Here is a 16,199-nt window from a genome sequence, read left to right on the forward strand (position 1 = left end):
CCCATTGTAACTTCAACTCTCCTGATTTCTGCAAATGATGAGATCGGATACAAAGAAGTTAAAATATTGAAAAAATATCTGGGTTTTTTTAAATAAATGCTTTTAATGGATAGTAACAGTATTTCCATACAATAAAAGTTCACATTTCAGAAGTTGTGCTTCCTAGATACAAGAATCAAAGTGCTTTCCAGAAACTAAAATGCACTTATGTGTGCTATTTTACTGCTGTAATAGTTATTGCATAGTGCTTTCAACTTGAGTTCCTTATTAAACTCTTAATTAATGCAGAATGGTAAGGGCATCTATGGAACTGTTGAATTTCTACAAATGCTAGATATTTCTCTTAAAGAGAGATGCCTATTTCATAATCTTCTAATTTAATTAAGATCCTATTCAGACAATGACTTCTAATAAACTAATTGAAGATGATGATGTTTTCCTGTGACTTGCCCATCTGTACATCTTCTGTCTATATTCTTTTACAAAACATATTTTAAAAAATTATCATTGTCTTTATAGTAGTCTGGATATTGGTCATTGCCATATTTTAAATCATGTTTTTCTTGTACTAGTGGGCATGATGGAATTTTTCAAAGTCATAAAATGTAAATGAAACCTTCCTAGCTCAGAGCTAATCATATTGATCTGTTATCTAAATATTCCCAAACTTTAGTCTGTCCCCCTCCCTTTGCTTCACAGGTAACTACACTCTTTCTTGACCTCCTCCCTCTCTCCCAGTCTAGTACTTTTATTTACCACCTCAGATCATTTAATCCTGTCCTCAACTCCTCAAAATCTGAAAGAGGAATGCCCAGTCCTGTCCCACACCGACAAGCACTCTTAACATATTTGAAATATGGTCATATCTATTATCCTTGTAAAATATGTTGTATTATGTTGTGTTTGTATTTTTTTTAGTTTACATTGATGTTATTCTATAGAATTCCCCCCAAAATTGAAGGAGGATAAAAGAGGCTAACATTCATTGAACTCCTAATGTGTGCACTATATTGATTTGCTTCCCTTTATCTTTATTTTGTGTTTTTTCTAAATTGTTTATTACCTCACTAATACAGTTTTATATTAGTCAGCTTTACACAGACACTTTAGGGCTGACACTTTTTTACCTCAACAGGTTCCTGGCCTATTTCCAGATTCTAAAGATCCAATAAAAATCCCATTTTTAGATAGGTTGCTTTAATGACTGTGGAGTGAATTCTGCTGTGTGACAGATTCTACCACCCAAGTGATATGTCATGCATCAACAGCCTCATTATAACATAAATGCTATGGCAAATGTTTTATTCTTATCTCCCAGCATTTTCATAGAAGAAGCTACATTGCCCTGGCCAGTGTGAGCCCATTGGGCATTGTCCGGCAAACCAAAAAGTCGCAGGTTCAATTCCCAGTCAGGGCACATGCCTGGGTTGCAGGTTCAGTCACCAGTGGGAGTGCATGTGAGAGGCAACCAATCCATGTTTTTCTTACGCATCAATGTTTTTCTCTCTCTCTCCCTTCCTTTCTCTCTAGATTCAGTAAAAGGGCAGGAAAAAAGAAGAAGCTATATTATGCCCTTTACCTATGCATCCAACACAGTAAAGATAAAATTAAGCAAACAAGTAGATACTTATTTATGAAAAGTACTGATTATCACTGATTTTTTTAAACCAGGTGGCTCTTAATTCATCAAATATGTATCAAGAACTTACTATGCTTACTAGGCAAATAAATGAAGCAAAGAAAGCATTGACACAGAACCTGCCTTTAAGGAGCTAACATTTTGGTAGGGGAGATAAAAACATGTACCTGATGCCAAGACTACAAACAAAGACATACAGACAAAGGACTATTGACACTCACAGAGGATCTATTTCTCTGACACTGCCTAAGAGGATTTCATTCCGTTAAATTGTATGTAAACAAACCTAAAACATTTGAAGTATCAAGCAATCAACATCACTGAAGTCCAGTTTGTTTACAGCAAATAATGTTAGGGGAGGAGTCAGTCGTGCAGCAAAGACAAGAGGATCATCTAGCTTAATCTAGCTGAACCGTAACTACCTACCAAGTTCTGTAAATGTTTTGACCACACTAATGTGCTAAATCTGTGGCCAGGCCTAAGTTTCTGCAACTCGTGTTTTAATAATACTGTGGAGTCTCTGTTACAAAATAGAATCAACATATTTTCCCCAAAAAACAGCTGCCATACATAAAAAGGAACAGAAAAATGATTTTACTTCCTTCCTACCCTAAAGCCTAAAGACAAAGTTGCTTTACAAATGTTTTCTTCCAAGATTTTGCAGCTGTTTCTGCCTTTCCTATTGTGCTTATGTTCAGCCCCGGTTGGGAACACAAGCTACAGCCCCAGCTGTTGGGTGCAAAGTGAATCAGGTATTTCACAGTGGTTATCTGATTAGAAAGAATTATATTGTTTAGCTAACAATATTACATGTATGGCAGTGGAGACATTTTCGATGTTTCTAACATTTAAATATGTTTTACTTATCGCATACAGGTGCAACTATGTCTGAATATACTGATGTGTACATATATTTGAGTTTTATCTGTAGAGCCATATCAATATAGATTTCAAAAACAGTTTTTATTTCTGTGATCACTCTTTTGGGATGCTTTGAAGTAAAATAATATGATAGGCAATATTAAAGACAGTATAAATAAACAATGAGAACATGCCTTCTTACAAAATATAGAGGTGGAAGGGATGTAGAAAAGAACAAGGCTCAGGAACATCAGCCAGTGTGCAGGGCTACGTGGGAGAAGGCAGAGAGATACTCATGAAGATCACAGGACTAATCACAGGGATTGCCCGCGTCTCCCCTTCTGAGCTCCTCGTCTAATCTACATCCAAAAACAATGCTTGCTTGATTTTTTTTTTACAGCACTTGTATAAGGCCTTTAATCTCTAGATGCAAGGAATTGCTATTAAATATTTGTGCATGACTGTCAGGCTAGGGAAAGCAAGTAGCTTAGGGATGGGTTGGGGGTGGGGAGTTACTTTCAAGAGTCATTTCAAGTTCAGCTCCACAAACACAGAGCAGCTACTTTTTCTGCACCTGGGCACTATTATAGCTGGCATTCTCCTTGCTCTTCTCCAATTCCCCTTTCATACTCTTCCCAATTCTTTAATGCTATTACCACTCATCACCCCTTTTCTCTTATGCCTCTTAACTGGACTAGTTGGGCCTTAAGCAGGAGACCTAGAGGTATGGGTTGCCTAAAAACACATCCTTAGCTTATGATCATTACTTATGATCACTACTTAAAGGATTATGTTAGTAATCAGTGAACTTGAGAATAATTACTCATTTCCAGTAAGAAGAATCAATTCAGCTATTGACCTCCTGTCTTCAAATTCCTTCAGTCCCTGTTCAGACATCATGGCATGTCAATGCTTTGTGTTGGAAGCCTGTAGTATATATTACTCTTGGGATTACTGCTATTTTAGAGTATGTAGATACAGACCATCAATTCCTCAGTGCCATAAGCCTCCAGCAAGAGACACAGCCAAATGAAGCTTGCACTTGAACAACATTTCTCTTTAGGGATTGCTGACTTACCTGTCTCCTTTATAAACTGCTGAGATAAAAGTATCATCTCTTTTTTAAAATGTGTACATTATTGATTTAGTTACATCCCTAAAGACTGATAGCTTTGGTATATTTCTTTAGAATAAAACACACCCATGAGTTCTGAAATATCTTTGGTGATAAAAGAACCTATTGTAAATAATAATTTTAGAGAGGATCCAAGATGATGGAGAAGTAGAAGCTACACTAACCCCCTCCTAGGACCAATCTGGAATTACAGCTTAATTGTAAATAAGTCATCCAGAATAACAAACTGAACACCAGAGAAGCCTTATAACCACGGACAGACAGAAGAAACCACTTCAGCACAATGTGACTGGTACAGAATGTGGAGAAGTTGTGAGAGGCTGGCTGGGCTTCCACAGGTAGCAACTGGAGTTCCAGAGGGATATTTAGCAGCCAGAGACTCCCCCTGAAAAGTGTGAGGTCTAAACCCCACCTGGGCTCCCCAGCCTGTAATACTAGAGCCAGAAACAAACCCAGATAATATCCAGGGGTGAAAAGCAGCAGGGTTTCTGTCTGCCAGGGAGAGAGAGCTGGAGATGCAGAAAGCCTCTTAAAGGGCCAACACAAAATTTTGTTTGCAGCCACTTACCCTGGGCTCCAGCCGAGGGAGAGCAGAGTGGACTAGAGACTCTTGAGTAGCATCTGGGGCTGGTGGCTCTGGGGAGAGAACGGAAGCAACAGCTCTCAGGATCCCTGTGCTGAGTCATTCCCCGTACTGCAGGTGCCATCTTTCTCAGGCAGAGCACTCCTCTCCAAGTGGCATCAGCCTGAGGGGAAGCAATAGCCTCATCGGCAAGAAATACTCTGCCCAACCCTGTGGTGCTTAAGCCAGACAGCTGTTTAGAGCTTGATTAGATTAAAACCAGACCATTTAGTGGATGATTAGTTTAACATCTGAGGTGGAAAATACGAAGAAGCAGCCAAAATGGGAAGGCAGAGAAACAGGCCCCAAATGACAGAACAAGAGAATTCTCTGGAAGAACTAGATAAAATGGAGGCAAGCAATTTACCAAATAGAGAGTTTAGAGTACTGATTATAAGGATACTTAACAGCATGAAAAAGGACATAGAAACCATTAAAAAAGTCAGAAATGAAGAATGCAATATCTGAAATAAATAATACACTGGAAGGAATAAACAGTAGGTTAGAGGAAGCAGAAGATAGAATCAGTGTTTTTGAAGACAAGGTAGGAGAAAACACCCAGGCAGAGGAGCAAAGAGAAAAAAGGAATTTAAAAAAAAATGAGGAGAGCTTAAGAAACATTTTGGACAACATAAAGCATAACAATATTCACATCATGGGACTACCAGAAGGAGAAGAGAGCAAGCAAGGAATCAAGAATCTATCTGAAGAAATAATGACTGAAAACTTCCCTAATCTGGAAAAAGAAAAAGTCATACAAGTCCAGGAAGCTCAGAGAGTCCCAAACAAAAGTTGGACCCAAAGAGGCCTACACCAAGACACATTATAATTAAAATGACAAGACTTAAAGACAAGTAGAGAATCCTAAAATCCACAAAAGAAAAGCAGGTAGTTACATACAAGGGAGCAGCAATTAAGCTGGCATCTGATCTCTCAACAGAAACATTTCAGGCCAGAAGGGAGTGGGATGAGATATTCATGAGGATGAAAAGCAAGGACCTATAACCAAGGCTAATTTACCCAGCAAGGCTATCATTTAAAATTGAAGGAGATATAAGGAGCTTCCCAGACAAGAAAAAGCTAAAGGGGTTTGTTAATACCAAACCAGTACTACAACAAATGTTAAAGGGCTTGCTTTAAGAAGAATAAAAAAAAGAGAAAGGAAAAAAAAAAAGAGTAAAACAGTCTAGCAATAAAATGCAACTACATTTTAGTATCTATCAATAATCACCTTGAATGTAAATGGCTTAAATACTCTGACCAAAAGACATAGGGTAGCTGAATGGATAAGAAAAAAGCCCCATATATATGCTGCCTCCAAGAGACCCATCTCAGATTGAAAATACACATAGACTAAAAGTAAAGGGATGGAAAAAGATACTTCATGCAAATGGAAAAGAAAAAAAGCTGGGATAGCAATGCTTTTACCTGACAAAATGGACTTTAAAACTAAGGCTATATAGTAAGAGACAAAGAAAGGCACTACATAATGATAAAGGGAACAATCCAACAAGAGGATATAATCCTAGTAAACATTTACATATTTAGGAGCACCTAAATATGTAAAGCAGAACTTGATGGACATAAGAGAGAGCAACAGAAATACAATCATAGCTGGGGATTTTAACACCCTATTGACTTCAATGGATAGATCTTCCAGGCAGAAAATCAACAAGGAGACAGTGGCCTTAAATGACACACTAAATCAAATGGATTTAATTGATATCTTCAGAGCATTTCACCCCCAAGTAGTAGAATACACATATTTTCCAAGTGCACATGGAATGCTTTCTAAGATAGACCTCATGTTAGGTCACAAAACAATTCTCAGTTAATTTAAGATTGAAATCATATCAGGCATCTTATCTGACCACAATGCTGTGAAATTAGAAATCAATCACAAGAAGAAAACTGAATAACACTAAAAAACATGGAAGCTAAATAACATGTTATTACAATGAATGGGCTAACAACTGATGCGGGCACCAGCCCGCAGTGTCCATGGTGTTATGGATGAGACAAAACAAATTCACATGGACTACAGAAATCCTATGGAGGAAAAGGGATGACATGGCAGCTCTCTCAGTGAAAGAGAGGGCTGGCCCCATCCCTTGCCTAGACAGGCTTTTACTGGGTTTAATTTGCATAGGAATAAGGGGTATTTATGTAAAGCTCATCAATTATCATCAGGCAGAAATGATCAAACAATAAATAACACTCAAAAAACTATGAGGGCTTATTCAGAGTCAGGGTCAGATAGATAGCTAAAGGACCATAAAACTTTGGAAAACAAACTCATTTCATGCTTGGACCCTTATCATTTAAATTGAGAGTATTAGCAAAGTAGATTTCATAGGATTTTATGCATTCTTTCTTAAGCCTGATCGCCCTAGGGAACCCGCCCTTTCCACCACAGGGCCACACCCACCTGCAGCATTGTTTCAGGCTTAAGTGAGGGAGGGGAAGTAAGGCAGCCAAGAGATTAGGAGACTCCTTGAAGACAAAATGAGGACTCAGGCTATGTCAAAGCTGAGGGGTGAGGGTCCATCATCCCCTTTTTCTATAGCCCCCCAAGTCCTTCCCTGAAGGGCCCTTCACAACTGTGCCTGTCTTAGGTCATCCCTCCTTTGAAGAATCTTACCTATCAATGGCTAACTGGTCATCCACCTGGGGCCAAACAGGGTGAGGTGAAAGGGGGCAGAGGCGATGCCCCTACAAGGAAGATAAGCTTTGTCTCCTAAGTAGCTTCTGGTCCCAAGGTCTTTTTACTCAGCCTTAGCCACAAGGGGTTACAGTTTCTGAAACCAGGGAGGACAGTTCCCAACAAACAAGATCAAGGAAGAAATCAAAAGATACCTTGAAACAAATTAAAATGAGAACACAAAACTCTAAAATCTGTGAAACAGAAAGAAACCAGTCCTAAGAGGGAAATTCATAGCATTACAGGCCTATCTCAAAAAACTAGAAAAGGCTAAAAAAAACAATATAACTTCATACTTAAAGGAACTGAAAAAGAACAAAAAGCAAAATCCAAAGTGGTTAGAAGAAAGGAAATAATAACAATCAGAGCAGAAATAAATGAACTAGAGTCTAAAAAATGATACAAAAATGGATCTGCCTTATGATCCAGTGACTCCACTTCGAGGAATATATCCGAAAAAACCTGAAACACCAATTCAAAAGAATATATGCACCCCTTTGTCCATGGCAGCATTATTTACAATAGCCAAAATTTCCAAGCAACCCAAGTGCTCATCAGTAGATGAGTGGATAAAAAAATTTGGTACATTTACATAATGGAATACTATTCAGCTGTAAATATAGAAGAAAATCTTACCCTTTGCAACAGCATGGAAGAACCTGGAAAACATTATGTTAAGTGAAATAAGCCAGTCAGAAAAGATAAATACCATATGATTTCATTCATATGTGGAAAATATTGAACAATTAACATACAAAATATAGAAACAGACTCAGATACAGAACAGGCTGAGAACAGCTGTCAGAGGGGAGGGAGGTTGTGGGGCTAGGTGAAAAAGGTGAAGGGATTGAGCAAAGATAAAAAATTCATAGACACAAACAACAGTATGGTTATTACAGAGGGAAAGGGGTTAGAGGGTAGAAAAGGGTATAGGGGAAATAAGTGATGATGGAAGGAGACTTGACTTGGGGTGATAAATTCACAATATACAGTTGATGTATTTATAGAATTGTGCACCTGAAACCTATATAGTTTTATTAACCAGTATCACCCCAATACATTCAATAAAAAGGTGGAAAAAGTTTAAGTGAGCTTCTTATTCATATATTTAGGCAATAGGTATGCCTTTGGGATCTACTATGTGCCAGACGCTACTGGGAACCAGGAAAGCAGACCTACTCCTGGATCTTTAAGGTCACAGCCAGTCTGTTTCTTAATGGTATCATCAACTTCACTCACATTTTTTTCCCCTCTTAACTCCATATTTTTCTCATTGAGTTTTAAACTTCAATAATTTGCATTATTTTTATTAAAACTGAAGTTTTCCTTATTTCTTAATAGACATCCTTTATTTTTCTTAACTTTTAAATAAAAATCAGTCTAGATAATATCAGAGACCCCATTCAATTCTATTTGCCTGGAAATAGAACTGTATCTTTTCTGTTTTATAAAAGGAAGAGTCACTTCAATATTCAAAAAACAGTAGCACTTAGGGAGTGACCTGCATTTCCCACTCTGACAGATTCTCCTAGTGAGAATCTACTTTTGTTCTTTCTATCCTTCCCTCACTTCCAGCCTCTGTAGAATGCTGTTTTACAAAAGCCCTGTCTGACCATGAAGGAATGCTCTTCAAAACACTGGGAGACTGAGCAGGTGATGCCCAACCAAGTAAGTACTCAGTTTCAGGGAGGAGGAATGAATGGAAGATTGTAGAACCTCCAGAAGTAAACTTACCTTGACTTAATGTAATTAAATCTTTGTTAGAGAAATAACAACCAAAACCACAATGAAATACCACTTCATATGCACTAAGATGTTCATAATTAAGAAAATGGAAAATAACAAATTTCAGTGATGATATTGGGAAATTGGAACCCTCATACATTGCTGGTGAGAATGTAGAATTATGTGCCCCTTATGGAAATTGGTCTGGCAGTTCCTCAAAAACTTAAATATAGAATTACCATAAGACCCCAAAATTCCACTTCTAGATATATATAATCACACAAAATTTCCCACATGAATGTTCATAGGAGCATTATTTACAATAGCCAAAAAGTGGAAATAACCCAAATATCCATTAACTTATGAGTGGATAAATAAAATGTGGTATATCTGTATGATAGAATATTATTTGGTAATGAAAAGAAATGAAGTACTGACACATGCTCCAATATGGATAAACCTTGAAAATATTATACTAAGTAAAGGAAGTCAGACACAAAAGACCACACATTACAGAATTCCATCTATATGAAACATCCAGAGTAGGAAATCCTATAGAGACATAAAGTAGATTATTGTTGTCAGAGACTAGAGAATATGGGGAGATAGGATGATGGCTAAGGGGTGTGGGTTGAGGTAAAAATGTTCCAAGGCTGGTTTTGGTGATGGTTGCACAAATCTGTGGGTACACTAAGAACAATTTATTGTCCACTTTAAAAAAAATGGAGAGTAGACAGAAAGCCATGTATAGGTGTTATGTTAAATTGTATTCATCATTCTTAAAGAAAATTAAATTCTAAAACAGTTTACCATATTTTTCAGACTATAAGACGCACCTAGGTTTTAGAGGAGGAAAATAGGAAAAAAATTTTGAAGCAAAAAATGTGGTAAAATATTTAATAACATAAATAACCCCCCCTCCAGCGAGCCAGGTAAGGTACATTCAGACTATAAGATGCACCCCCATTTCCCCCCCAAATTTGGGGGGGGGAGTATGTCTTATAGTCCAAAAAATACAGTAATTAAAAAAATGTTTATGTGGGGGATGAGAGAATCCAGACTTCATGTATTTGTAGATATATCACATAAAATTACTTTGTTCAAACCCTAGCAGGTGTGGCTCAATTGGTTGAAGCATTGCCCCATGTACCCATAGGTGGGTTCAATTTCCAATAAGAGCACATACCAAGGTTTCAGGTTCGATCCCTTGTCTAGGTGTGTGAGAGAGGCAGCCAATTGGTGCTCTTTTCTCACGTCAATGTTTCTCTTCCTCTCTTCCTCTCTCTAAAAGCAGTGAAAAAATATCTTTGGGTGAGGATAAAAAAATTTTTTTAATTACTTTGTTCAGGCTTATGAATTTAGGGACCTTGCCACAAAGGATTTATTTTAGTTGTTCATATATTTCTTCCCCATGTCCTGTCCCAGACAATTTTAGATCACAGCCACAACAATTAAGTAAATTCAGATTCCCCCCAACTCCTCCACCCCAAGTGTATTAGAAAAAGATTTTGAGACCTAAACAGTAAAAATTAGTTATCAACACAGTAAAACTCAAAAGATAATTGCCAGTCTTCTATTTCATACTGAGTATCATAACATTGCCATGTGATTTATCATATGAATTAAATTTAGGTGCTAGATTTAGTTCTGTCCCTAGAAATATCTCTGTGTCAACCAAAAGGAACTCCTAATTTTGCAAACATTGCTTCAGGGGCATTTGAGAGTAAAGTAGTTACTCAGTTATTTAGAATCTGGGCAATGAGTGAAAGTGAGGAATTAATGATAGAAAAGCATTCTTGGTGCTTTAGGTATCCCTGCAGAGGAAGAGCTAATGATCAACTAAAAAGGTATTTGCATCTGTGGTATGACCTCTGCTCAAAATTCCAGCTATCTCACTTTTCCACACAGCCTTCCTGTCTTCTCAGGTTCATCCCATTTTCTATAACAAGCCACACTCATCCTAGCTGATCATCACAAGAAGACATAGCCAACTGTTTTAGTAAAGTTTAGTAAAGTTTAGTAAAGTTTAGTAAAGTTTAGTAAAGTTTTAGTAAAGAAGGCTTTTGGGGAAGATGTCATGAGTACATTGCAAATAAAAGTGTGGCACAAACGTTTCAAAGATGGTTGAGAATCTGTTGAAAGTGTTCCATGTTCTGGAAGGCCTGCAACGAACAGAACACGTGAGAATGTTGAATGTGTATGGGCTGCAATCAACAAAGATCAGCAACTGACAGTGTGAGAACTAGAAGCTTATCTGGGGATTCAAAAAACTACTGTGTCCAAAATTTTGATGCAGGATCTTGGCATGAAACGTGTCATGGCAAAATTCATTCTGCAGCTTCTGCTACCAGAGCAGAAGGAACACCGTGCTGCAGTTGGGAGAATTATGTGAGGTGGCAAGATGACTACTTTGAAAGGGACTGAGCCATCATTGTCCCATGTACAATGTTTCTTGTACCTTGTATCTTCTTCAATAAATGTCTCTATTTTTCATAGTACATGGCTGGACACTTTCTGGCCAGGCATTGTATGGTGCTCTCCAGAGAAAAAGTCTTACCTGAATCAATCTTTCCAAGTGACAGAGGTACAAAGAACTTCTTTAGGAAAAGAGAGAGAAAAAGGTTAATCCTTTCTGAAAAATGAATATTTGGATAGTCTTCAGATATTTAATAAGGTCAAAGATGATGACCTAGTAATTAAGAAGATATTGCTTATTAATAGATACAAGAAATGATATTAAAAAGAGCAAGAAGATAGAAAAAAGGATACTAGGAGGTAGTGGTTATTTAGGAGATCTGAATGGAATGGAAGATACAAGAGATATAGGCACAGAATGCAGATATTCAGAGGAAGGTTCAAGGGATGCATAATCTTCAGTGAAGTGGAAAGCACAGAATGAGACAGAGACCAGCTCAGAGTATTAAGAGAGGCTGGTGTTTTATTTTGTTCTTGACTTGTATGTGAGAAAAGGAGTTTTTTATTTTAATCTTTTAAAAGGAGATTTTAATCTTTTCAGTTTGAACTAATTGGCAACCATCAGGAAAATATGAAAATGAGGGGTAAGAAATAGGAGATAGGAAAAAACAAGAACTGGTAAACACCAGAAGTGAGTTAAGATGGGAAAATTGTGTAACTGAAATCTGGATAATTTAAGATAGAGGCTTTCAAAGTCTGGTGTCCAGATATTGTGCTTGTAACCAGCACACAGAGGGAGGTAGGACTGGTAATTGAACCTCTTTTTACTTTGACTGCAAAAGTCACAAATACCTATTTGGCTCTAAATTTAGGAATAACAATAGTTTCCATCCTTTCCCATCCTGACCAAAGGACCTTTGATCCATCATTTAACTTCTGTGTAAATATCGCCACCCTGCTAAATGGAAATGTTTTGAAAGCGTTGAGTGTTTGGGGTAGAACAAATGTTGGGAGGGGGGAAATGTCATGATGTTTAACTTTCAGGGCTCTATTACAGCTTGGTTAGTTTCTCTATCAACAGTTCATTCTCTAGGAGCAAATTAGGTACCAGTACTCTGGGAATCTTCCCAAATTGTTTCAGGCTACCTGACTCCTTCATTGTGTTTAAGAAAAAAATTTACTACTGGTTCCCCAGAACATTTATTTGTTGTATATGTTTGTTAGGTACTAAGCAGTTATTGACTCCCACAATTTTCATTCCTATTTTAAAGATGAGAATGTTGAGGTAGAAGGGGTGGTTATTTAACTAATCCTAGTCTCACAAATGAACATATTTGTTCTCTGATTTCAGTCCCATGGCAAATATAATAAATACACTTTCTGTGCAAACTAAAAGGGTATTTGAGATGTCAGGAAATTTCACAGTCAATTTCAAGCCCAGACCTGTGCTCAGCCTCCAGCACCCTCATTTAAGAAGGAAAGTCTCTCTAAGCACCTGTAAACTCTCCTAAACTCTGAGTGTTCATCTCAGACAGTCATCCTGATTTTACTCCTAGACTTCATTATTACTGGGTTATAGCAGTAGGGCGAGTGGAAATTATATAGCTAAGTAGCACCCCAAATTAAATACCTGAAAACAAGAATGACACCAGTTATCAAACCTCATTTCCAAGACATTGTTAAAATCCATCAGGTCTTACTATAAAAGCAGACTGAGAAACAGTACTTTGTTTATAATCCAAGTAAAAGCATATGGTGGAACAATGGTTTATAAAAATGATGGCACATCATTTCAAAGTAGCTCAGGGCCTATTTTGACTTCAAAAGGTCTATAAATACAGCTTAAGAGTAGCAACACTGGAACTAGGTCCAAGTCTCCTGAATCCCTGTCCAGTATATTTTCCATTACAGCAAGGGAAGCTGCCTGATGGGGAGAGTTGGAAGGATAGATTAAAAATTATCCAGAATCCGCATAGCACAAGTGTTCTGGGAAGAGTTGTGGCTCCTTCAGTTAACAGTACAATCATGAGGATTGGTCTGCATGTGCTGGCTGATTGACTGGGAGATGTCCTTCCCTAGAAACCATTAAAAGATCATAGGAAAAGCCTGTCTTGGGGATTCAGATGAATTATCTTCAAGGCAGAAGATTAGAAGATGCCACATAGATTTACAATGAGATAAACTGTTGGCCCTTTAGTTTTAACACCCACGAGCTCTCCTAATCTATTACTACCATTATCATCCACATTTTCCCCTTATGTTTAAACAGAGCTTGTTGGAACAAAGGTGTTTTCTGTTTTATTTCTCAGGTTGTAGTTTCTCGATCAGGATCATCAACCCCTCACGTGAACTTTCGCCTGGATTCCCACCCTGTGTCTCCAGAAGCCGTGGTGGCACAGCCATTAAACCAAAATGGCTACACACTGGTTGTCACGGGGAAGAAGGTAAGCCCTGTTCCCACACCAAGGAGGTGCCATGGATGCCGTTCTTCCTGAGTGGGTATTTGTAGCCAGTGTCGTGTTTCCTTTTTAACTCCTCTCTTTGTCTTGTATTCACCTGTCCTCTTTCAAGTTCTTTCTTGAGTATTTCAGAGATCTTCTGAAATCAAGTTAAATTTTTATTCAGGGAAAATAAGACCTAAGGAAAGTCCTTTTCATAATGAGTACTTTTCCTTTTGTCCTATATTTCTCAATGAGAAAAACAAACATGCGGAATTAGTATTACAGTCCTAAGGGAAGAGCTCTGGTGCAGGCAGACTGATCCTAAAAATGCATATTGGACCCTGACACCAGCCAATCACCCCTTTTCTCTGAGACAGGGAGGTGCATCTTGATGCCAGAATAATATGTAAACTTACTTAGATTTCCCAGGGGTTCAAGTGTGTTTTCCAGCTGCTTAAATTATACTCTATTGTTATTTTTAAATTGTCTCAAACACAGCAAACTATCTCTACTAAAGAGAACCTCCAGCATTGCATGACAGTGCTTATGTTTGCTGGATACTCATGGTAACTTCTATCACATACATACCTACAGTAGAGAGATGAAAGGAATTTGATTGGTTTTTACTTTAATCACCTAATAATTATTACATGATTTGCACACATAGATGTGATAACTATAGTAGACTATAAAATTATATTTACGTGTATCTTTGACATATTCAATTTCTATTTAACAAACAAGCTTTCTGGAAGCTCTTTCCATCACTTTTCTTTACAGATCACCAAGATCCCTCTGAACGGCCTGGGCTGTGAACATTTCCAGTCCTGCAGTCAGTGCCTCTCTGCCCCTCCCTTTGTACAGTGTGGCTGGTGCCATGACAAATGTGTGCGATTGGAGAAATGCCCCAGTGGAGCATGGACTCAAGAGATTTGTCATCCTACAATCTATGAGGTAGGAATCTCTGGCAGTTATCAGTATGTTTTTTGGTAGACATAAATCCTACTAATGAAAAAAAATCCAAAATTCAATTTACTCATTTATCTAAGAGAAATCAGCCAAAGCACCATCTCCCGCCACGTTTTTTCTTTAGGACGGCATTGGGGCATGTCCCCTGAGTCCTGCACCTGAAGTGCTTGCTTCACACTCACTGAGATGTTCTCCTTGCCCAATGGCCCTCTTTCAGTGCTGTGTGAATAAGCTCCCCGTTTTCTCATACTGGGACCTCTTCCCTCCTGACTCCCCCATTCTCTTGAGTCCTTACCACCTACTTTATCTGCCAGGTGCCTAGATGTGACCCTCTACCATACACAGAGATTTCCTCATGGTCTAACCCAGAAGTGTACGCAGTACCAAGCAAGCTAGAGATCATAGCCATGCTGGGGCAAACAGATCAGGTTTCTTCCTGTCTGACTCCAGAGATGGTGGCCTTGTCTCATCACAGATGAGATTAGAGATTACTTCCCTGGGCAAGTAGATAGTCAACACCCATGGGTGGCTATTCACCTTCTCTTCAAGTTCCTGGAAAAACCATAAAGATATAGTTGATGACTATACTAAAATCTAGACTGTGGGAGCCATTTCATTCTTTAATTTATTCCAAAAATATTTGAGTGCATGCTACACAGCAGGCATACTTCTAGACACTGGGAAGATCTGTCTCAAGACAAAATCGATTCTGCTCTTAGAGAACATAGTTTCTAGCAATACACTTCAGCCATGACATAGCAGCCACTGCCTCTCTCTGTTGCCTTACTTACATAAGATATATTTGACACTTTGCAGCTCTTCCTGGCATTTTTTTAAAATGTCTTGATCCAAACACATTTTGCTTGAAAATACTTCCCTGATGAGGACCCAGTGTATGTTTTCTCTGCCTGCATGGGAACAGTTGGACTTTAGTAAATGGTCCCTTGTGAAAGATTCAAGTTAAAGGTCTTGGTTGCCTGGTTCAAACCCGAGTAAACAAAGTGTACGAGTCAGAACAGGAATTGCCCCCAAGTGCATGACTGTTTTCATTTAGCTATGGTTTGGGACTACATTTGTACTGGGTGACTAGGTTTTAAACCAAATTAATTTCTGTTGGATGTGACACAATTATTAAGACTTAGCTCGATCAGCCAAGGAACAAACTAGGAGACAGAAAGAAGAAGTTAAATCTATATACCCTTTTTTGTTGTTCTTTAATACACTTTTAAAACCACATAGAATTTTATACTTTTGTAAACATGCAGTCTTGGAAATTTGAGACACTAGAAAGCTGAGCTCAGCTATTCATGAAAGAGATATGAGGAGTGTGGTATGTGTGCGTGTTTGTGTTTACACATGTGCTCACACATGCAGTTAAATCACAATTTCTTTTCAAAAATAGCCAAGCTGTTGTTTTAAATAAAGAGTGGGTTGAGAACTTGTACAAATGAAACATTTAACTTTATCCAATGGGCTTCTCTTTATTTGTCATGGAAGGTACATTAAAATGGCAAAAACAGAATAAATATTTTAGAATTTTCTAGAACCAGAAAATCCCTCCTGTTTGAGTTTTCCTCGTCTCTCACCTTTCCTAACGCCAACATTCTAACTGGCAATTTTGTGTCATGCCCGAGTCAGCGAGGCTTGGGCTGTGCGGTTGGGAGGAAAGTGGTGCAGCCCAGTCCGTAAAT

General features: G+C 38.1%; 1 protein-coding gene across 3 annotated transcripts in view; it reads left to right on the plus strand.

Annotated features, from left to right (window-relative positions):
* Window positions 1-16,199, plus strand: part of MET (MET proto-oncogene, receptor tyrosine kinase) — a 147,240-nt gene that overhangs the window by 85,749 nt on the left and 45,292 nt on the right. For all 3 annotated transcript variants that reach the window (XM_024555773.3, XM_045191474.2, XM_045191475.2), the window contains 2 exons: window positions 13,408-13,542; window positions 14,320-14,493. In XM_024555773.3, the coding sequence (XP_024411541.1) occupies window positions 13,408-13,542; window positions 14,320-14,493 (309 nt within the window). The remainder of the gene's footprint in view (window positions 1-13,407; window positions 13,543-14,319; window positions 14,494-16,199) is intronic.

Source organism: Desmodus rotundus, chromosome 6, assembly GCF_022682495.2.
Source record: "Desmodus rotundus isolate HL8 chromosome 6, HLdesRot8A.1, whole genome shotgun sequence".
NCBI lineage: Eukaryota > Metazoa > Chordata > Mammalia > Chiroptera > Phyllostomidae > Desmodus > Desmodus rotundus.